The sequence below is a fragment of the Scylla paramamosain genome, chromosome 27 (genome assembly GCF_035594125.1).
Source record: "Scylla paramamosain isolate STU-SP2022 chromosome 27, ASM3559412v1, whole genome shotgun sequence".
NCBI classification, from domain to species: Eukaryota; Metazoa; Arthropoda; class Malacostraca; order Decapoda; family Portunidae; genus Scylla; species Scylla paramamosain.
The window spans coordinates 20,523,926-20,547,368 of NC_087177.1; the positions used below are offsets into that span (position 1 = coordinate 20,523,926).

The 23,443-nt window shown below is 47.9% G+C and overlaps 2 protein-coding genes, 1 non-coding gene and 1 pseudogene across 3 annotated transcripts; 2 read left to right on the forward strand and 2 right to left on the reverse strand.

Moving 5' to 3' along the window:
* The first annotated feature begins 5,973 nt into the window (after positions 1–5,973).
* On the forward strand, positions 5,974–7,272 carry LOC135114314 (uncharacterized). The gene is made up of 2 exons (XM_064030223.1): positions 5,974–6,121; positions 6,301–7,272. Exons 1-2 carry the CDS (start codon positions 6,082–6,084, stop codon positions 6,804–6,806), a joined length of 546 nt encoding a protein of 181 aa, XP_063886293.1. The 5' UTR covers positions 5,974–6,081; the 3' UTR covers positions 6,807–7,272.
* Positions 7,273–11,463: 4,191 nt separating this feature from the next.
* On the reverse strand, positions 11,464–11,582 carry LOC135114525 (5S ribosomal RNA; annotated as a pseudogene).
* A 1,005-nt stretch (positions 11,583–12,587) lies between these two features.
* On the reverse strand, positions 12,588–12,706 carry LOC135114526 (5S ribosomal RNA). Its single transcript, XR_010275532.1, has one exon. It is a non-coding gene; the product is annotated as a 5S ribosomal RNA (ribosomal RNA).
* Positions 12,707–13,019: 313 nt separating this feature from the next.
* LOC135114316 (histone H4) lies at positions 13,020–13,696 on the forward strand. The gene has a single exon (XM_064030225.1). The coding sequence runs from the start codon at positions 13,319–13,321 to the stop codon at positions 13,628–13,630; it is 312 nt and encodes a 103-aa protein (XP_063886295.1). The 5' UTR covers positions 13,020–13,318; the 3' UTR covers positions 13,631–13,696.
* The last annotated feature ends 9,747 nt before the right edge of the window (positions 13,697–23,443 follow it).

Sequence of the window (23,443 nt, forward strand, 5' to 3'; positions counted from 1 at the left end):
TTAAAGATAAGGTCGAAGTGCATGAGAAAATTATTGATCCCGTGATGGATGATAACAGTCCATACGCCGACCCGCAAACGCACACACTCCTGATATTAGATGACAATTTCCTCACGGCTGGCAATTCTCAAACGATAGCAGAGGCTTTCACCAAAGGGAGACATAAAAATTTGTCAGTTATAATGATAGCACAGAATGTCTTTTTCCCCGGAAAGTATGCTAGAACGATAACTTTAAATGCCTCACATTACATTCTTATGAAAAACAGAGATATATATCAAATTGAATGTCTGGGCAGGCAACTTTATGGAAGGGAGCGCGCCAAACACTTTGTGGAAATTTATAAAAATGTCGTGCTTAGACGAGATCACGGTTATTTGTTGTGTGATTTATCCCCGAACGCACCCGAAGAAATTCAACTGCGCACGAATATTGTGGATGAGTCACCCTGTGAGAAAGTCTATCTGCTATGAACGCCGTTTTGGACGAACTTTACCGGGATATGACGAATCCTGCGGCTTTAGGAGGTGTGCAAGCACTCTACAGAGAGGGGAAGAAAAGGGATAAGAATCTAACACTCCGCGATGTGAGGGCATTTCTGCAGGGCAACCGCACTTATACGCTTCACAAGCCGACACTGAAACGTTTTCCGCGACGAAAAATTCTCGCTCCTAAACCGTCCGTCATTTTAACTTGCGATTTGGCCGATTTTGCGAGGCTGCACAGACACAATGGCGGCGTCCGATACATCATGTTTTGCCTGGACGTTTTCAGCAGATACTTGAAAGTGGCAACGCTGACAAGTAAATCCGGACACAGTAGCCTGCAAGCGCTGAAAAAAGTTCTAGAGTCGGGGAGTTTTACAGGCGTGTCGCGTCTTTTTACCGATCAGGGATCCGAATTTTATAATCAAGCAGTGAAAAAATATCTAACTTTGAAAGGTATTACCTTGTATTCCAATTACTCGCGTGAAACAAAGGCGAGTTTGGCAGAAAGGGTCATCCGAACCATAAAGACAAAAATATATAAATATCTCACGCAGAACAACACACTGACGTATATTAACGTCTTGCCCACCCTAATAAATACGTACAATCACACCCCACACCGCGGTTTGGGCGGCAACCAAACGCCGGCTCAGGTTCACCGCCTCCGCGAGCTGTCACAAGTCAGGAAGCAATTTAAACGAATGTATTTAAATCGGCCAAGGGGAAAGAAAGTTGTCAGTCATAAATTAGACGTGGGAGACATTGTACGCTTGCAACGTGCTTCCCGAACGCAATTTAAATTCAATAAGGGTTATACCGTCAACAATACCGAGGAGCTTTTTAAGATAAGTCGTGTGGATTACTCACATAAAATCCCTATTTATTTCATAAGGGATTTGGCGGGGGAGGACGTGACCGGCGCTTTCTACAGGGAAGAATTAATCAAGTCCTCTCTTCCCTCACATTACCAGGTCGATATATTACGATCGAAGGTCGAGCGAGGTAAGAGAAAGTACTTCGTCCACTGGCGTGGGTACCCAGATAAATTTGACAGCTGGATAGATGCGGACGACTTAGTATAAGATATGGATGAGGAAAAACCATTGATATTGAAGTACAAGGATTTGGTTTTTCTCCTCTCGCATGTCACCCCTAAATTGCGGAAGCAGGTCTTGCAAAGTTTGAATAAGCGCGAAGTCAATTGCATCTCGGAAATATTCGCCAACTTTTTGAAGAGACGCCTGACGGACGACGATACCATCATTAACCGCCTGAAAAAATTCAAGAGTGATATTCGCACTGTAGCCTTGAAGAAGACGCCCGTGTACAAGAAGAAAGCGATTCTAATCTCCAAACGAGGTGGTAACATATTGGCCGCGTTACTCCCGATAGCCGTGTCGGCAATAACAAGTTTACTACAGAGATGAAAGAATATTGTTTAGTTCCCGTCTCAGTTGCCGAGAGGTGTAAGTTTAAACCGACCGACAGCGCAACTCAGCACCGATTCACGTCAAAACAAGTCAAGAAAAAAAAAAAAACTTCACTACCGCTACCGGCCGCCGCCCTCCCCGACGCCGCCACCGTGACGCCACCACCACGCGCACCTGTCAATCCACCCTTGGATGATTTGATTCGAGTTGCCGTTCCTCCTTCCTTTAGAGAATATGGTTTATCTCTCTTGAAATTATTGGAGGGTAAACCTGGGATTTCATGGGATGAGCGCGGTAACTTACTTCCACCATTTTCTGGCATAAGCGTGTTTGATCTCATACGAGTACTCGGTCACGAAAAGGGGGCCGCGAAAAGACTTTCACCCGATAAGCGTCCATTATTATCACTGCTACTTCGCATGGCGCAACTCCCCGCGGATGCCATCAGAAATACGACTCAACGAAGTAAACTGATAGGTGGCGGGGTCGGTGACATCTGGGAAGCATATTAAATGAGAAAGCTCCCCATCTTACTCTGTAAACGAGTAAGTACATCAATAATACATGAGAGCACGTGTTAGGCGCGTCAGGGGTGCAGGCCCACGGATGGATAATTGATGAGGGTTATGGTCAAAAAAAGGTTCACCCCCCCCCTAACCCACATCCCCTAATAAATAATACGTTCCCCGCCCTCCATCCCTTCCCACCAACAAAGGAAAAAAAAAAATAACACCTGCGTCAATTTGAATGAATAAATTCTACTACGCAGAAGGTGTAATATCGACCAATACGTGTGAATAAAGGTCTGCGATGACACATTTCCCCCTCACTCCCCTCACAGAGGGTTCAACGTGTGGATCAGCCCTCCAATTACTCGTCAAGATGAAGGTGGTCGAGGGCAAGCTGACCGATGGCATCTTCCGCGACCGCCGCTGTTATATCATTTATTCAGTAAATGCCGTCTCCACCGAACCGAGTGGGATTGCGCGGGATCTCAAAACGATTTACCCATACGAGAATACACATGCAGCTAGAAAGAGACTCTACTCGCTTCATCGGGCCACGGCAGACACGAGAGATGACCCAGGACGTATCATTATCCACGCGCCTCCCACAGGAAGCGTAAATCTCCCTCACCTGGTGGCCTGCGTGACTCAGTATGGTTGGGGCGAGGCCGTCGAGGGAAACGAGAAGGCGCGACAGGCAATCGCGACGTCGAAGGATTTGCCTTACGTGGAAGGACTCAAGATGGATACAAGCGTGAATCGACGTCAACACTTCCAGAATTGCCTGAAAAAGATTGCCCTGCTAGCCATGGCGAACGCTGAAGTAGAGCAAATTATTATCCCGGAAGGACTGGGATGTAGAGGTCGCTGCCAGGATGAGTGGAAGAATAATTACCTGCCTATGGTGGAAGGGCTGGCGCAGCGACTTCAACCTTTTGGAGTTGAAACTATTCTGGTGAGGAAGTCTGAATAACTATATCATGTAAATTTTAAAATAAAGTTGATGTGTGTTTGACAAATCGAGTATAAATGTATTCCTTAATTGGGGTGACCGTTATTATTTATTTTGATCATGGCGGGAGCAGCATATCAGACAGAAATAAATAGCTGGTGATTATGCTCGACGTCTTATTCATGACGTGACAACCATCATGACGAGAGCGTTCACACCTCCCACTCGAGCGGAATACGACTTGCTTTTTACGCAAAGCAAAGGTGGAGGTTTAGACGACATCCGGGTTTTTATTCCACCCCATTCAAGAAGAGGTGGCGGTCTATTTTCCGTTTTGAGTGGCTTTGCTAAAAGAGCAATTCCCTTTCTCATGCGCACTGTAGCACCCGAAGCGCTCCAAATGGGAAAAGGTTTATTAACAGATGTTTTAGAAGGGAAGCGACTTCGCGAATCATTAAGAAATAGAGGTGTTGCAGCCGTGAAGGGTGTGGGGGAAAGGATAGTTCGAGGCGGACGAGTAATGAAAAAGAGGAAAGTTGGAGTCGGAAAAAAAAAAAAAAAGAGAAAACCACCAACCAGGCAACTGAAAAGAAAGACTTGCTATAAAGCAGATATCTTCAATATTTAGCTTAGTCGCAAAGATGACTCATTACGGTCCGGATGTGCAGGGTGGAGCGACCTCCACCCCCCTGAGCAATTATCTGACGGCCGTGAGTGAGAACTTTCCGCGGGTGAATCGCTTGCATACCATCGAATCGTCAGTCGCTGCGAGGGGAAAGTTGGACGTATTACCCGTTAATTTAGACGCAAATGCTAATAATCATGCGGGGATCAACGATCCTTACATTGAATTTAGACTGCCTGGTATTCCAGGGCAATTTTTGGATCTATCAACGCTGTCTCTAGAATTGCGAGTTAGCGCGACGAAGGCAGACGGCGCGCCACTAGACGATGACGATCACGTCGTTTTTAGTAATGGTTTGAATAATACGATGTTTAAGTCATGCGCTTGTTATTTTAACGAACAGCTTGTGGAGTCATCCTCTTTGTTCAACTATCACGCCTTCATTAAAATGATTACAACAATCCCTCAGGATAAAATTGACTCTATCGGTCGCGTCGCCTTCTACCACCGCGATTATGATGGATCAAAAGGCATAATCAATAAATTTGATGAAGACTATTTCACGGGGGGGAATAAAGACGAGAAACAAATGATGAAAGATTGTAAAACGCACGGCATTTCGATGACTGCGCCTTTGTTTTCGGATATATCAAGTCTGGACGCTTATCTGCTTGACTCTGTTGATGTGAGAATTCGATTAGAATTGGCTAACAAAACATGGATTCTTAATTCACACCAAGATGCCAGCAGTTTCAAATTTAAGCTCGAGATGGCTAAGTTATGGGTTGACCGCGTCACGCCACATCCGCCCGCCTTAGAATCGTTAAATAACTCCTTGACTCGAAATCCAATGCAATACACTTTTAATAGAACGCTCAATAAAACGTATGTGTTAGCCGCCAATCAAACGTCTTTGATTGCCGAATTACCTTTCGCGCAAATCATACCTCAAAATTTGACCATGGCAATAGTTGATATGGACAGCTTACAAGGCGTAATTGATAAGAATGGTTTATATTTTCAACACGCCGATCTGTCACATGTACATATCACCGTGAACGGGGCGACCATTTATAACGTTCGCAGCTCTTTCCCGCATCACGCGTCAAAATTGTTTTACACGACCCTTGAGTCACTAGGATTGGACACGCGTAATTCCCTAACATTTGATGCATTTAATAAAGGTCGGACAGTATGTTTCTTTAACTTTGTGACGGAGGACGTGCACAATGCCATCCCTCTGGATAAATCAGGAAATCTAAGAATTAATCTGTCGTTTGCCAAGGGACGTAATCACAACCGCGTCATAATGTTTTTCGCCGACACTACTGGCGTCATAGAAATTGATCATTATCGTCACGTTCGCTGCATTGTCCGCGCATAAGCCGTCATGAATGCACGTGAAATACAGGCCGGTCTAGCAGGCATCTTGGGCGATCGAGTTTATTTTTTAGGCTGTCACGATCATCGCCATGTGACAGATCTGATAAATCTTGCCAGAAAACAGGTGAAGCCATGCGTTTTCATTCTAAATACATTGAGTGACTCAAAGACCATGGGCCACTGGATTACTGTTTATCTTAATTTTCAAAGTCAGACCATAGGCTATTACGATAGCTATAACTTGCATCCCAAATACAATTCCGCTGTCTTACATCATTTTATGCAAACTTGTCCACATATGAAAATTAGCACATTAAATTATCGACTTCAGGGGTTGAATTCCCTCGTGTGTGGCATTTATTGCATGTTCTTTTGCCTTCTACTGAGTTGGCATACATTAAAACGTGCAATGTGCATTATTCACGCCACCTTCAAAAAGCATCAATATCTATATAATGACAAAAAAATTACTCGTATGGCATACGTAATATTTCGTAATATGCCGCATTGCATGCCTACGTTTTGCCCAGCCGGCAGCCGGGCGAGATGTCGTAACATCTGTAAAGCGGTAATAAGGTAGATTGGGGGGTGGGGTGGGGGTGGGAAAGGGGGTCAATATGGGGTAATTGCTGACGGATAAGCGTCACTTCGCCATCACCTCTCAACCCAGTCGGACGTCGAAGCCTCATCTCCAAGAATGGAGCAAGCTAACAAACATTTCATCTTGAGAACTGCGGGTGAGTACGCCATTACCTTGCACGGCATCTGACATCTTCACCATTGTAAATTACATTAACGTTCTTTGCCAATGAATAAGAAGAGGGAGAGTGGGAGGGGAAATAAAAACTTTTCCATTGTTCTCATCGTTTTTTTTTTTTTTTTTTTTTTTTTTTTTTTTTTTTTTTGTCTGTTACAGAACGCATCTCTTTCCGCTTTGATATCTATCTGGGCGATGCTGGGGGTAAGCGAAGCCGTGCTGACCATGAGGATGTCAATGTGGAGAAAATGTCAGAACCTGCAAAGAAGAAATTGATCTTTAGTGATGACGACATGTCGCCACTGCCGGCCAGCCCACCTCCTGACGCTCCATCAGGACAGGAGTCGCAACAGCAGCAGCCGGCATCGCAGTCGATTCCGCCACCTCAGGAGTCGCTGATGCCACCTCCGACCGAAGCACAGCCGCAACGGTCAGATGAGTCGACAGTAGGCGGCAAAGAGGGTCAGGAGGCGAAGAAGAAGTCGCAGGAAAACAGAAAAAAAAAAAATATTCCCCCTAACACGCCAGAGGACGACAGCACACCAAAACTCCCCGTTGCTCCAGCCGCCCCTCGTAAGAAGCTGGTTCCTAGAGTTATTAAAACTACGCCCGTCATTGACAGCGATGACGATGATCTCTTCGCCTTCAATTCGCAAATGTTTTGAATGAAAGAGATGTATTTGCCCTAATAAGCAATGAGCTGTATTTGTCCTAATAAAAATAAAATGTTCCATCGACTCTGCATAACCTTTCTAATAATAATAATAATAATAATAATATTAATAATAATAATAATAATAATAAGGTGACCATCCGGCATAAGTATTACGTCAGCCCACGCCGCTGGTGGTCGGTGAAAGTGGAAGAGGCCGCCGCTCCGCCCTGGCCGTCACAGACGCTTCCTCCAGGTAAAAAGGATGGACAGGTAACGGAACCTCGTGAGGCTGTCGCGACGACCTTGACCATAGGGGATGTATTGAGATGTCGGAGGGAACGCGTGATGGCAACACTCAGTCATCCCACCCTCCAGGATTCCGTGAATGAAAGGGAAAGGGCGACTTCTATGGCATGCGCCGTCAGAGTCCCCCTAATCACGCGTGTGTGGCGGGCGGCTGCCACGTCTGGCCGCCAGTCCCCCCCCACCCCCACCTCCCCTCCCCCCCTCCACCCCCCTTTTCACTCAATTATTTTCCACCCACCATCATTGATTCATTTAGTCATTCCATCGTCGCCGAAGGATAAGGACGCACGCCTCCCCCCACCTCTCCGTCAGTGTCGCCGTCACCGTCCCGCTCCCCCCCCCTTCCCCCTCCCCCCCTTGGTGTTTGCCGTCGTGAATCACCCCCCTCTTCCCAAGCATGGGTCTATGGAAAATTGCTATCAGGATCACCATCGCAATATGGCTTGCCGTCAGAGTCGCCCCTGGGTGGGTGGGTTGGGGGTGGGGGGGGGACGTGAAAGGGCGACCTACACGGCATTGCCGTCACAGTCCCCTAGCCACGCGTGTGTGTGGCGACTTCCACGTCTGGCCGCCAGTCCACACCCCCCCCCCTCCTTTCACTCAATTATTTTCCACCCACCATCATTGATTCATTTAGTCATTCCATCGTCGCCGAAGGATAAGGACGCACGCCCCCCCCCCACCTCTCCGTCAGTGTCGCCGTCGCCGTCCCTCCCCCCCTCCCTCCCCCCCCCCCACCCCCCTGATGTCGTCGTCATGAATCACCCCCTTCCCAACCCCCACTAATCTACAGCCTGGACCTCCATCCTGAAATGGACTGCCACTGAAGTCTACGGAAAATTGCTGTCAGGTTTCCCCATTGCAACTAGATAAGGTCCACACTCGCAATATGGCATGCCATCAGAGTCGCTCCAGGGGGGTGGGATGGGATCCCCATCCCCCCCTCCCCCTCCCCCCTCCCCTCTCCCATCCTCCATCGTCCCCGAAGGATAAGGACGCACGCCTCCCCACCTCTCCGTCAGTGTCGCCGTCACCGTCCCGCTCCCCCCCCTTCCCTTGGTGTTTGCCGTCGTGAATCACCCTCCCCCCCACCCCCCCCGCCCCCCACCCCCCCATTCCCAAGCCTGGGTCTATGGAAAATTGCTACCAGAGCCCCCATTCGCAATATGGCATGCCGTCAGAGTCGCCCCTGGGGGGGGATGGGGTGGGGGGTGGGGGGGGACCCCCACCCCCCACCCCACCCCCCAGGGGCGACTCTGACGGCATGCCATATTGCGAATGGGGGCTCTGGTGGCAATTTCCCAACTACTCAGAAGAGCAGTTAGCATGAAAATAGCGGTAGAAGACAGCTAGATATGCAACATTGCGGCGGTGAGAGAGAAGCTGAAGACAGTCAGTTAGAGGAGAGGAGTTGATGAGACGAAAAGCTTTTGATTCCACCCTGTCTAGAAAAGCAGTATGAGTGGAACCCCCCTCAGACATGTGAAGCATACTCCATACATGGACGGATAAGGCCCTTGTACAGAGTTAGCAGCTGGGGGGGTGAGAAAAACTGGCGGAGACGTCTCAGAACACCTAACTTCATAAAAGCTGTTTTAGCTAGAGATGAGATGTGAAGTTTCCAGTTCAGATTATAAGTAAAGGACAGACCGAGGATGTTCAATGTAGAAGAGGGGGACAGTTGAGTGTCATTGAAGAAGAGGGGATAGTTGTCTGGAAGGTTGTGTCGAGTTGATAGATGGAGGAATTGATTTTTTGAGGCATTGAACAATATCAAGTTTGTTCTGCCCCAATGAGAAATTTTAGAAAGATCAGAAGTCAGGCGTTCTGTGGCTTCCCTGCGTGATATGTTTACCTCCTGAAGGGTTGGACGTCTATGAAAAGACGTGGAAAAGTGCAGGGTGGTATCTTCAGCGTAGGAGTGGATAGGACAAGAAGTTTGGTTTAGAAGATCATTAATGAATAATAAGAAGAGAGTGGGTGACAGGACAGAACCCTGAGGAACACCACTGTTAATTGATTTAGGAGAAGAACAGTGACCGTCTACCACAGCAGCAATAGAACGGTCAAAAAGGAAACTTGAGATGAAGTAAACAGAGAGAAGGATAGAAACCGTAGGAGGGTAGTTTGGAAATCAAAGCTTTGTGCCAGACTCTATCAAAAGCTTTTGATAATTATGTCCAAGGCAACAGCAAAAGTTTCACCAAAATCTCTAAAAGAGGATGACCAAGACTCAGTAAGGAAAGCCAGAAGATCACCAGTAGAGCGGCCTTGACGGAACCCATACTGGCGATCAGATAGAAGGTTGTGGAGTGATAGATGTTTAAGAATCTTCCTGTTGAAGATAGATTCAAAAACTTTAGATAGGCAGGAAATTAAAGCAATAGGATGGTAGTTTGAGGGATTAGAACGGTCACCCTTTTTAGGAACAGGTTGAATGTAAGTAAACTTCCAGCAAGAAGGAAAGGTAGTGTTGACAGACAGAGCTGAAAGAATTTGAATAGGCAAGGTGCAAGCATGGAGGCATTGTTTCGGAGAACAATAGGAGGGACCCCATCCGGTCCATAAGCCTTCCGAGGGTTTAGGCCAGCGAGGGCATGGAAAACATCATTGCGAAGAATTTTAATAGGTGGCATGAAGTTGTCAGAGGGTGGAGGAGAGGGAGGAACAAGCCCAGAATCGTCCAATGTAGAATTTTTAGCAAAGGTTTGAGCAAAGATTTCAGCTTTAGAAATAGATGCGATAGCAGTGGTGCCATCTGGTTGAAATAGAGTAGGGAAAGAAGAAGCAGCAAAGTTATTGGAGATACTTTTTGGCTAGATGCCAGAAATCACGAAGGGAGTTAGAGAGAGAGAGAGAGAGAGAGAGAGAGAGAGAGAGAGAGAGAGAGAGAGAGAGAGAGAGAGAGAGAGAGAGAGAGAGAGAGAGAGAGAGAGAGAGAGAGAGAGAGAGAGAGAGAGAGAGAGAGAGAGAATGTGTGTGTGTGTATATGTGTCGGTTGGGTTGTGAAGGATGGGAAAAACCAGCAAGCCTCGGCTCCACTGACTGATCGATACTTGAATGTAATTCAAGTAAGGCGAAGTTAGGTTAGATTAGGTCAGGTCAGGTTAAGTTAGGTTAGGTTAGGTTAATTTAGGTTAGGTTGTTAGTGTTAGTTTAGGGTAGTTTAGGTGATGTTACGTTATGTTAGGTTAGGTTAGGTTAAGTTAGGTTATGTTAGGTTAGGTTAGGCCAGCTTTGCTTAATTTAGGTTAGGTTAATTTAGGATATTATAGGTTAGGTTCATTTAGGTGAAGTTTGGTTACATTAGGTTAGGTAATGTTAATTTAAGTTAGATTAGGTTAGTCAGGTTAGGTGAAGTTAAGTTAGGTTAGGTTAGGAACAACAATAAAAAGAAAGGAGGAAGAAAAACAACAACAGCAACAACAACAACAACAACAACAACAGCAACAACAAAGTTAGGTTAAGCTAATTTAGGTTATGTTAAGTTTGGGTTAGTTTAGGGTAGTTTAGGTAATGTTACATTATGTTAGGTTAGGTTAGGTTAAATTTAATAAATAAATAAATAATAATAGTAATAATAAAAATAAGTAGATAAATAAATAAAAAAAAATCCATGAATATATAACACAAATCTTTAAAATATAAAAACATATGATAATTTATATTAGTTGAAAAAAATGAAATAAATGGAATAAGAAATTTAGAAAATTAATAATAATAATAATAATAATAATAATAATAATAATTATAATTATAAGAAGAAGAAGAAGAAGAAGAAGAAGAAGAAGAAGAAGAAGAAGAAGAAGAAGAAGAAGAAGAAGAGGAAGAAGAAGAAGTAGAAAAAAAAACAAGAAGAAGAAGAAGAAGAAAAAGAAGAAGAAGAAGAAGAATAGTAGTAATAATAATATTAATAACAGCAATATTAAAATAATAATGTTAATACTATAAAAATAAAGAAACTTTAGATGAAAAAGAAAAACAATAAAAACAACAACTACAACAACAACAACAACAACAACAACAAGAACAACAATAACGACAACAACAACAACAACAACAACAACAACAACAACAACAACAACAGCAACAACAACAACAACAACAACAACAAGAATAACACCGTGAATGAGAATTAATAATAAAAGAGAGCGAGAGAGAGAGAGAGAGAGAGAGAGAGAGAGAGAGAGAGAGAGAGAGAGAGAGAGAGAGAGAGAGAGAGAGAGAGAGATCCTTTTATGTAAGTATTTGTAAGTATTTTATTTATCTATTTATTTTATTTTTTTGCTTGCCTTATTGCATTAAGCGAGGTAAAAAAAAATGCAAAATGATGAATGAATAAGTAAAAAAAAATGTTGGAATGCCAACAACATATGGTGTTCCCAGGCGGTTACCCATCCAAGTACTAACCGGAACCAACGTTGCTTTTTTTCGCTGATCAGACGAGGAGCGGTGTATTCAACGTTGTGTGGTCGTTGGCCTTGGTGAGCTTGAGTTTCCGACTATTAGAAGATTACACTATCTTCTTCTTCTTGTTCTTCTTCTGTTTCTCTTTTTTCTTCTTCATCTTCTTCTTCTTCTTCTTCATCTTCTTCTTCTTCTTCTTCTTCTTCTTCTTAATCTTCTTCTTCTTATTTTTTTTTCTTCTGCTTCTTCTTCTTCTTCTTCTTCTTCTTCTTCTTCTTCTTCTTCTTCTTCTTCTTCTTCTTCTCCTTCTTCTTGTTTTTCTTCTTTTAATATTATATTTTCATTTATTTATTTATTTTTTATTATAATTATTTTATTTTATTTTTATTCTTATTATTATTTTCTTCCTCTTTTTCTTCTTCTTCTTCTTCTTCTTCTTCTTCTTCTTCTTCTTTCTTTTTCTTCTTCTTCTTCTTCTTATTATTATTATTATTAATTTATTATCATTATCATTATTATTTGTATAGTAATAATGATAAGGAGAAGAAGAAGAAGAAGAATTTATTATTAAGAACAATGATGATGTGAGGTGGTAGCAGTAGTTAAGTGTGCTCTCGGCCCAGGAATGTCTGGGCCAATCACAGAACTGGCTGGGACGGGGACCCGTGATCCTGATCCAGTTGCGGGATGAAGCTTGTGTAGTCACCCATCCACGTTTTGCCCAGAGCCGTTGCTTAACCTCGTTGATCTTGAAAAGAATCTATGAAAAGAATAATAAGGATATATATATATATATATATATATATATATATATATATATATATATATATATATATATATATATATATATATATATATATATATATATATATATATATATATATATATACACACACAGAGAAAGAGAGAGAGAGAGAGAGAGAGAGAGAGAGAGAGAGAGAGAGAGATGCTTTATTTGTCAATGGAAGCATTTTATTATTTGTTTTTCTTTTCTGCTTGCCTTATTGCATTGTTTTATCATCAAGGGAGGGAAGAAAATGCAAAATGATGAATAAATAAGGAAATAAAAATGTTGGAATGCCAACAACATCTGGTGTTCCCAGGCGGTCACCCATCCAAGTACTAACCGGACCCAACGTTGCTTAACTTCGCTGATCAGACGAGAAGCGGTGTATTCAACGTGGTGTGGTCGTTGGCTCTGATGAGCTTGACTTATCGACTATTTGAAGATGATGTTCTCCTGCTTAGTTATGAAAGCAACGCTTTTCATAGTATAGTTATAATTATATATATATATACATAAACCATACTGGAAGAGCAAGGAGTTAGTGTTAATAAATATATTTGTTTTTTCTTCCAACTAGAAGAGGGGAAACTGGTTATGCTACCAAATGGAAGATAGTTTCTGAAAATTAGAATATGAATTCAGTTGAAACATTACTTGATACTGAATGAATCTTGCGCATGCCTACAAGAAAAGAGTCAGGGGAGAAGGTATATTATCTCGGCATGCCTTAGCGCGCCGGAAAATCTTGCAACCCCTCCACCTTTATATTGAGTTTTATTCACATTTGTGCTTGTGTATGTGAATTTAGTCATAAATGTGCAGTTGCAGGGTCAACACTGAAACAGAAAACCTATGCATATGACCCGATAATGTTAAATTAAGTGAGAAAAACAGGGAAAATAGTAATTTACTACACGCACGACCGCTCTGGCTCAATATATACCGCGCGACAAAAATTTTGAGGCACATTCGTGAGCTTCCTGTTAGACCGTTCGGACGTCGTACTAGCAGCTCTCATCACCATGACTGGCCGCGGCAAGGGAGGCAAGGGTCTTGGAAAGGGAGGCGCCAAGCGTCACCGTAAGGTTCTGCGTGATAACATCCAGGGAATCACCAAGCCTGCTATCCGTCGTCTAGCTCGCCGAGGTGGCGTCAAGCGCATCTCTGGTCTCATCTACGAGGAGACTCGTGGGGTGCTCAAGGTGTTCCTTGAGAACGTTATCAGGGATGCTGTCACCTATACCGAGCACGCCAAGCGTAAGACCGTTACTGCCATGGACGTTGTCTACGCCCTCAAGCGTCAGGGCCGTACCCTGTACGGATTTGGTGGTTAAATCGCTCCATTATTGAGATGGTGCCAGCTATTCAGCTTGCATTATCATCATTGAATAACATCATCTCCCGGACCTTTTTAAGGTCCACAAACATGAAAAGAAAGAAGGACCATAGACTACTATTATTACTACTACTTTCTCATAACCATGTTCACTATCACTATCTGAGCTAAGAAAAGAAACCATTATTAATTATAACCATCTTTCTGACTTCATCAGGTCTTCTCCAAGTATCATTATTATTATTATTATTATCATTATTATTATTATTATTATTATTATTATTATTATTATTATTATTATTATTATTATTATTTATTTTTATTATCATTGACTTATTTCAATGATCACGCCCCTCATCGTTCTCAGTTTCTCATAAAACAAAATATACATTGAGATGAAAAAGACGCTCAACATATCACAATAGGCAACACATCTAATCAACTCTCCACTGTGACACACAGCAGGTACATTAGTAGAAATATAGTATACATATTTATTCTCGGTCACTTGCGTGCCTGACTAAATAATAATAATAAGTAATAACAAATAACTAACTCGAAAATAAATACACTACTTGCTTATTATTGATATACCAGTATAGTCTACACAACTCTCTAGATGTTTGAACGTGTGGCTCCGAAGAGGAGCCGGATTGATGGTGATATTGGCTGAAGGGGAGGGAGGCCCTTTATTTACTTCTTCTCAGTCTTCTTGGGAAGGAGCACGGCCTGAATGTTGGGCAGCACGCAACCCTGTGCAATGGTGACTCCGGAGAGGAGCTTGTTAAGTTCCTCGTCGTTGCGGATGGCCAGCTGCAGGTGACGTGGGATGATGCGAGTCTTCTTGTTGTCACGGGCGGCATTGCCGGCAAGCTCAAGGACTTCAGCAGCCAGGTACTCCATAACTGCCGCAAGGTACACGGGGGCACCAGCACCCACGCGCTTGGCGTAGTTGCCTTTCCTTAGAAGGCGATGAATCCTGCCGACCGGGAACTGGAGTCCAGCACGACTGGAACGGGACTTTGACTTTCCCTTCACCTTTCCTCCCTTGCCGCGTCCAGACATGATAATGGATGTTGTGGTAGTAGTAGTAGTAGTTGTTGTTGTTGGTGATAAATGAGGAGCGCGAGTACTCTAACCTCGTCGGTAGCTCTGCGAGCAAGTAGTGAATTTTGGGAAAAACGGCTATATATACGCGAGATCAGATCGGCCCAGAGCGCGTCTGGACCAATCAGGACGCTCGCTGAGGTGGCGACTCCTGATCCTGAGTAGGCACGCTAATATATATACCACTTTTGTTTTATTTCCTTTTGTCTTTGTATTGTTCCCGTGTGCAGAGTTTAGGCGTCACCACCCGCTGCCACACGGCGTTCGCGGCTTGAGTCCTACGAGCTGACGGCGGCGTAAGTGGTGGACCTATTCACTGCACTCCTTTGGGTCTTTTTTCTTCTGTCCGCTTTTCTTTTCCATTTTTTCCGCCGAGGTGATCCAAGTCCAGTACGATCCCGAACCCCGACGGTAGTACCTTGAGGACTTGAAGGAGGACTTGGGTTCTGGCAAAGCCCTCTAACTATCAATAGGTGCTAGTTAAGGTCAGCTTAGGATCTCTTCTGCCTTCCCTTCCTGTGTGTTTACTAGCTAGGATCCCCCCCTACAGGGGCAGGCAGAGATAGGAGTAGGTGGAGGGCACCTTGTCATCCATAGGGCATGCATCTCCCAGCGTAGCAGGGAGGTGCTGCTAGGTCAGTACAAGTGGTGTACTGCGCACCACAGAGAGGATGCTTCGAGCCGAGCCACCGGCGGCCTTGGCCGCTGAAAGTGATGTGGATGCCAGCCCACGAGATGAGGATCGCGATGGAGGATTCCGCCCAGGACGAGAGGAGGAACGCAAGAGGAAAAGGAAGGGAAACCGCGACCGCCGCCAGCAGGTACTAGGAGTGGACGACAGTCGTGGGCCTCTATACCAAGGCAACCAGCGACTTCGGAAGTTCAAGGCCGCCTCAAATGATCACTTCAGGACTGGGTTCGATGTAGTGGACGCTCTGGCGCAAGCGCACCTAGACCTACAGTTAAAAGTACGACCGAACGTACGAAGGGAGGTGATCATAACGGCGCTTACCGAGGAATCCGCAGAGACTCTGGCCAGAACCACAACAATCGCCGACAAGCCCGCCCCTCTGGAGGAACTCGACCCGGAGGACAGGTTGAGAAGGTGGGTCGTGACGAAGTTCCCCCTTGGTCTAGACCCTGAACTACTAAAACGGAACAGCCAAGTACTAGAGGCAGAGCGATGCACCCTAAAGGACAGAGTGCAGCAAACTAGAACAGTCCTGACGAGGCAAGTCGTCATCAAGGCATCAGGCACCTTCCCCGATGGCTACATCGACCTGAAGTGGTACGGCAAGTACCAAATACGGCCTTTCACACCCGAACCCCTGAGATGTTTTCGATGCCAGAGATTTGGCCATCACCAAAATACCTGCACCAGGACCTTCGTGTGCGCAGTATGTTCCGGGCGACACAGCACGGAGGAGTGCTTCGAGAGAAGGAGGAATGATCAGATCCTGGCGGAAGTTAAGTGCCCAAACTGCCGTCGCCACCACCCGGCTTGGAGCATGCACTGTCCGGCCAGGAAACAAATTATCAGAAGCAGGATGGGAGTGCAGCAACCACAGCAGCCGACACCAGCTCCCCGACTGGACGACCCAGCGGCCTTCCCGGCACCCCCGACTCCAGCACACCAGCCCATCCCTCTACCCTTGGCCTCTCCACTAGCCCCCAAGCCACAACGCCCCAGGAAGAGAGCCGAGGCATCTACGCAGACACCTGCCCCCACAGAGGCCTACCAACGGCAAGCCACGCCACAAACGACCGCTACCAATACAGGAGGACTTGTCACCATGACACAAGAAAGCCTCAAGTCTTTACTGAAGGGGCTGGCAGCTCTACTGAACCGGCACATTGATACCTCTACCATGGATGACAGTATCACCACACTAATCCAAACCACCCTGGGGGCGGACACACCCTATGCACCCCAACCAGCAGTCATCAACGAGGACGCAGATGCGGACGACGAAAGGTCAGAGATCAACGAACACCGTACAGGCTCTGGCAGCGACGTCGATACTGACGAAGACGACGCACACACCGTAACCGCCGCATCCAAAAACGACGAGGATGAAGACGAGGAGGACGTCAACGTCAGCGTCGCCAGCAGCAGAGAAGGTGACACACACCCCGCTCCCAACCCCCACCCCCGACAGCACCACTCTCCCGGTGTACCGCAAACCCGTAGCAAGACCAACAACACTAACAAGCTTCCCAACAATCCTCACTCTCATCATGGCGGACGACGACAACATCATTAAAATTCTACAGTGGAACATCCATGGGCTAAGAGCCAGAGCACACCACCTCAGAGCAGCGGCTGGGGTGGAAGGTATCGACATTTTCATACTGCAGGAAACCCTACTAGACAACCCCGACTACCACATGCCTGGCTACCAAACCTTCCTCCTTCCTAGGACTAACAGAACACACGGGCTTGCAACCCTGGTGAAGAACTCTCTCTCAGCCACAAGGATCAGGGACCCTCCGGACTGCGGCGAAAACAACGAGGTCCTGGGAGTCCGGGTAAAGACCAAGAACAGGGAAGTGGCCATCTACAACGTGTACCGAAACCTCCACGCTGATTTCACTGTCGGGGAACTCTTCAGCGTTGCCCACTACGAGTCAGTCATCATAGGAGGTGACTTCAATGCCCACCACCCGGGTATAAACCCAACGCTAGGGAGACGAAACCCAGCTGGCGCGCTTCTAGTGAACTCCCTTGAGCAAACGCCAGAAGTCACACTCCTCACTGAACCTCAATCCACCCACACGAGGGGAGGCACCCTCGACCTCACCCTGGTGTCAACGGACATCTTCCCTCAAACACGATGGAACATACACCCGACACTCACTAGTGACCACTTCGCCATCGAGGTCACCTTAGCAGATGAAGCCCCCGAACGTCCACCTGTCCCGCCGCCAAGATGGAACGTCAAACAGATTAACTGGGACCTCTTCCAACATGAATTAGACGCCTGGAGCGCACAATATGCCCCCCCAGATGACATCAACGAGGCAGAGAGGGACATGGTAAGAGCCTTCCACGCCGCGCTGGAAAAGTCGTGCCCAAAGGTCGCTTTGTGGGGGGCGCCAATATAAGGACCATTGGTATTACGACACCGAAGTGAAGGAGCTCTACGCCAGAGTAAACACTGCCCGAAAACTCTTCCGTCGCAGCAGAACACCTGACAACCTCGAACTCTTGCAAGCTGCCGTCAGAACTACCGACAGAAGGCTGAAGGAAATCAGGCAGGAGAAGTGGCTGGAGTGGTGCGCCTCACTCAACGCACACACGTCCCTCAGCCAACTATGGGACCACATTCGGAGGGCAACCGGCAAAGGAAAGAGAAGAGCTCCTCCTCATCCCGCACCTCAGCAGGAAGCAGAGCGACTTGTCACCCTATTCAGAGACAGGGCAGAGTCAGCCCAGCTCCTCGAACCCACGAGGAGAATCCAACATGACAGACATGAAAGGAAAAGCAATCTCGTTGAGGAAGCGTGTCAGACAGCCAGCGCTCACGATGCAGCTTTCACCTACGACGAGCTGCTCGTGGTGCAAAAGACGAGCCGGCAGACAGCACCCGGGGAGGATCAGATTTCGTACACAATGATCCACAAAAGCGGAGAAGGCACAAAAAGGGCTCTTCTGGCATTAATCAACGCCTCCTGGCAACAAGGCCAACTGCCAGACTCCTGGAAGAGGGCTATCGTCCGGCCCATACCTAAGCCCAAAGACCCAGCGAACCCGAGGCCCATTCATCTCCTGAGCTGTCTGGGGAAAACAGCTGAGAAACTAGTGAGGAAAAGGCTCGAATTCAAGGTCGGTCCCCTTCACCCGCAGCTATTTGCCTTCACCAAGGGAGTAGGGACGGCCGAGAACCTCGCCGGGCTTCTCAGCTCCATCGACGAGCACCCGTCTGTTGTCGTATTCCTAGACCTGGAGAAGGCCTTTGAACTGATCAACCCCGACACCATCCTCGAGACGCTCATGATGAAAGGTGTGGAAGGGCGGCTGCTCCGTTGGATCAAGAGCTACATCTCCATGAGGGAAATATCAGTGGCCTTCCAGGGAAAAACCTCACAGACATGCGTGCTTGAAAACGGGACTCTACAGGGCGGGATACTTTCCCCCCTCCTCTTCAACCTCGTCATGGAGCGCCTAGTGACCACAAACTTTGAAAGAGGCGTCAGGCTACTCTGCTACGCCGACGACCTCCAACTCATTGTACAGGGAGCACTGCGTCACGCGAAGACACAGAGAGCCCTGAGACGCCTGGAAGACGCCTGCATGGAGCTCGGCCTTAAAATAAACCCCAAAAAGACAAAAGCCATCAACTTCCTGGGCAAGCAGACACCCAACATTCAGCTACAAATACAGGACACAGCCATCGAGTGGGTAGCGTCCCACCAATGTCTGGGGGTACACTTTCACCACCGCCTAACCTTCACTCCGCAAGTGACCTACCTGCGGGAACGGATGGCAACGCGTCTAAACGCCATGCGGAAGCTGACCGGGTTGTCAGCGGGGGCCGACTTCAGCGTCCTCCGCACCTACTACGTCCACGCCATCAGGTCCTTAGTCGACTACTCCGCTGTCGCTTTGGTTGGTTTTGACTCCCGTCGGATACAGGCACTCCAGACTCAGCAGAACAAGGCTCTACGGCTAATGGTTGGGGCACCGATATGGGCCAAGATAGCCAACCTGCAGGTCGAAACCAATGTTGCGCCAATCGAGGTGAGGATTACCAAGATCGTCGCAACTGTCGCAGCCAAAATCCTAACAAGACTGGGCTACACTCTCACCAGGGACAGATTGCGGGCGGCTATAGCTCAAGGGCCGCACTTCGACGATGCACGCTGGACTCGGAAGGTCGCCGCTGCCTTGACTGCATCCAACCTAGGATTTGCCGCCAACCTCGGTGAAGACGTCCCCAACGCCAACTACGACCCACCTCCCCCATGGACCGCGACAAGGACCACCTGCAGCTGCAGACTCCCGGATGCGCCCAGAGACGACGCTACGCGACGACGAATCCATGGAGAACTGCAAATAGCCCGCTTCGCGTACGAAGGATCCGCCGTCTACTACACGGACGGCTCAGCGGATCCGGACACGAGAAGATGTGGGGCAGCCTTTGTGAGTGACGACGGGGACCACCCCTTCCGGTTGTCAGATGGATGCAGTAGCTTGCAGACAGAACTGGCAGCTATTCAGCAAGCCATGCTGCATGCTGCGGCTCTTGACAGCAGCCACGTCGTCATACACACCGACTCCAAAGGGGCCATCGAAGTGCTTCAGCATAAAAACCTCCGTGACAACATCTCCCTCACAACTTCCATCCTCAGGAACATCGGTGAACTCGAGGCACAAGGGAAGTCCGTCACCATAAACTGGATCCCGAGTCACGTCGGGATCGCAGGCAATGAGTCAGCGGACGCATTGGCCAAAACAGCGTCAGCCTTCGCGGAGGTCACTCTTCAGATCAGACCCTCCCTCTCAACCCTCAAAAAGGCAGCGCGGCGTAGAGAAAATAACATCACCGCCAACAGGAACCGATCTTACGCCAACGAAGGGTCCAGAAGCTGCAGCTGGTTCCAGGGTGTTACCAGCGGACACCTTCTTCAACTCCCCCGGAATACACCGAGAAGCCTCCGAGTGCACCTCCACCGCCTGCGCCTTGGATATCATTGCAACTGGAGGCTCCCAAGAAGTGTTCAGGCTGAACGACCGTGCCCCCACTGCAACCTACAACAAGAGGAACCGCTCTTCCACTGGCTTCTACAGTGCAACGGGACTACAGAACTCCGCCAGGTGACCCGGAGCCAGCCAGTCGACCCCACTTCCGACGGTGCAAGAGAGACCGCCATCAGGATGCTCAACACCCTCCTCACCCACCATATCGACACACTATGTAATACAATATCACGCTTTCCTCCACCTCGTTAGCTCAGCACAGCTTCACTGAGGGACTTAGTGTTTCAAGTCCCTCTTAGCTTAGCTTAGCTACGGGCCGCTTCGCAGCAATGGCCCGTTTCGGGAGAAAAACACAAATGTTTGTACTCTTGAATAAATCTATAAAAAAAAAAAAAAATAAATAAATAAATAAATAAATAAATAAATAAAAAATAAATAAATAAATAAAAATAATAATAAATAAATAAAAACAAAAAAAAAAATGAGAAAACGCACACACATCACACGACACAAGGCACACACACACCAGCAGCCGAGCAGTAAGGACGTGCTCCTTTCCCTCTCCAAGAAGACGCCGCTGAAGAGGCAGAAGACACCGAAGAAACACCGAAGAAACCCTAGAAGAAGCCCTGAAGAGTCTAAATAGGTCGCCAAGAGCGCCGCCCTCTCCAGCAGGACATCTAAGGGCAAGACGAATCGTCTCCGGGCGACTCTGGCCCCTCCAAGGGCGTCTACGACAGGAGAAAACAGGGCAGCTCCAATAGGGAATCATCAGCAGGGGTTGCTGGGCGCACCGCGCCGCTACCCTGCACTGGCCAAAATCATACTTACCTGGCACAGGAGACACCCGAAAAAGAAGGAAACTTGCTTGGCCTTTATCGCATCGCTTCCACCGGTGCTCCCTCGGCACCCAGGCCCCCATCATCCACTTCTGCCACCACACAGTGCCAGGCAATTGCCCTCTCCACTCCAGTGGCACTCCAGCGCCAGCTGTTAGTGCCACAATGCCAGGGGTCTAATCCACCATCCACAGTGCTCCTTCTATGTCCACACATTCAAGACAACATCTCTCATTCATTATCTGCTGGGTTTGGGTGAGCATCCCTTCCTCACACGCCGGCCAATCAGCAGCCGGCTGCCCCGCCCCGTCTCACAGCCCCGCGCGGCTCACTCGGCCGCCAGACCCGGCCGAGTCAAGACCCACACACATCTTTCCCGCGCGGACTGACTACCGGGCCGGCCAAGCACCACTGCTCTACGCCGGTGAATCAGCGGCCAACCGTCCCGCCCCCCTCTCAGCCCAGCGTGGCTCACTCGGCAGCCAGATCTAGCCGAGCGCATTCCCAACTGTAGTGTACGTTTTCTTGTGCTCCCTCCCAGCTCCTCCCTAGTGTCTTTTGCCCACCCCCAGCGGCCAATTTTACGCGGTTCTTATCCTTCCAAGTACCGCCCTTTAGCAAGTGTCTAAAGATTTCCGCCATGGTGCCCAGGATTACATACCTACCTTCTGTGCTAGTGTGAAGTATACACACCCCCACTGTGCCCAGGATTTATCAAAGTGCCCAGGATTATACCCAAACCTCGAAGTGAGTGCAAGCAAAGTGCCCCTGTGTTCCTGCCCTTTAGCAAGTGCTCCAAGACTTCCCCCACGGTGCCCAGGATTACATACCCCCCTCTGTGCTAGTGTGAAATGGAAGTGTGCTGCGACCCAGTGCTATGTCGGAGTAGTAGCTGCCCTCTTAATGCTCCGGTGACACTCCCCAGTGTCCGCAGTGTCCCCAACCATGGGGCGTGTCAAAATAAAGCATCCCAGGCCCAAGGAGCTCGCCACCAGAAGCCGCCTCCTGCAGCTCATTGCCCCAACAGTGCGAGTTACTCGTCTCATCCCCACCACTGATTCTGTGGTTGTCCTAACGGCCACAGACAAGAACACCGACGCTATCTTTCAAGAGGATGTACTGCAGAAACTCTCTTCTGAAAACTTCACGGCCCTTCTTCCCCCAGACCTAAAAGCTCAGAGGACTGTCCTATGCTTCCGACTGGACGACCTTGTCTACCAGCATGAGGCATGTGAGATGAAAAAAGAAGTGGAACGTGTGCAGACCTGGGCGAAATTAGAGGAGATCTACAAATTCCCCAGGTCCAACACTGTTAAGTTCACCTTCCGGTCAAGCGAAATGGCACGTAGGGCACGCTCAGTAGGCCTTCTCCTCTTCTCCATATCAGTTCCTCCTCATCAGATAAAGGAGGAGACGTACATCCCTCTCCTCACTTGTAACACCTGTTATGCCATAGAAGACCACTCAACAAAGCAATGCCCCTGCCCCCAAGGATACAAGGTGTGCTCTGAGTGCAGTAGTAATGACCACACCTTCAGAGAATGCTCATCTCCAATCAAACAGTGCCTTCACTGCGGCCAGGCTCACAGCTGCATGGCCATGCGCTGTCCAGCCAGGAAAAAGGCCTATAAAGAAAAGGAGGAGCGTCTGCGTACGGAATCAACAAGGAGCACCTCCATCTCATATGCCCAGGCAGCCTCTTCTCCAGCCTCCGAAGGTACACAGGGACTAAACCTTACAGGACTGGTGTGCGTCATGCACGCCCACATGGTGAACTGTGCCGAACCGGGTTCCTTCCAGACCACGCTCTCAGCTAGTCTGGCAATGAACGGTCTCCCAGACATCAGGCTGCCGCCCAACCCCCCTTCCCAGGCCATCATCAGGGCTATAACGGGGAAAATGAGCCCCGTCCAGGACCCCCAGGAAGGACCTGCTCCCTCCCAGCCTGGGCAGGACTCATCTTCCCTGGCCACCGATGGGGATGGGTACTCATCCTCATCGGAAGAAGAAGAGTCAGACCCAGAAGGAGAGGAAGTAGATGTGGAAGATGCTACCTCTGTCACTGCGCACACACAATTCAAAAGGACCTCCCCCTCCCCCCAATCTCCACGACGTCAGGACCCTCCAAGACCCTCAAAATCCGAGCCTCATTCCGAACGTTCCC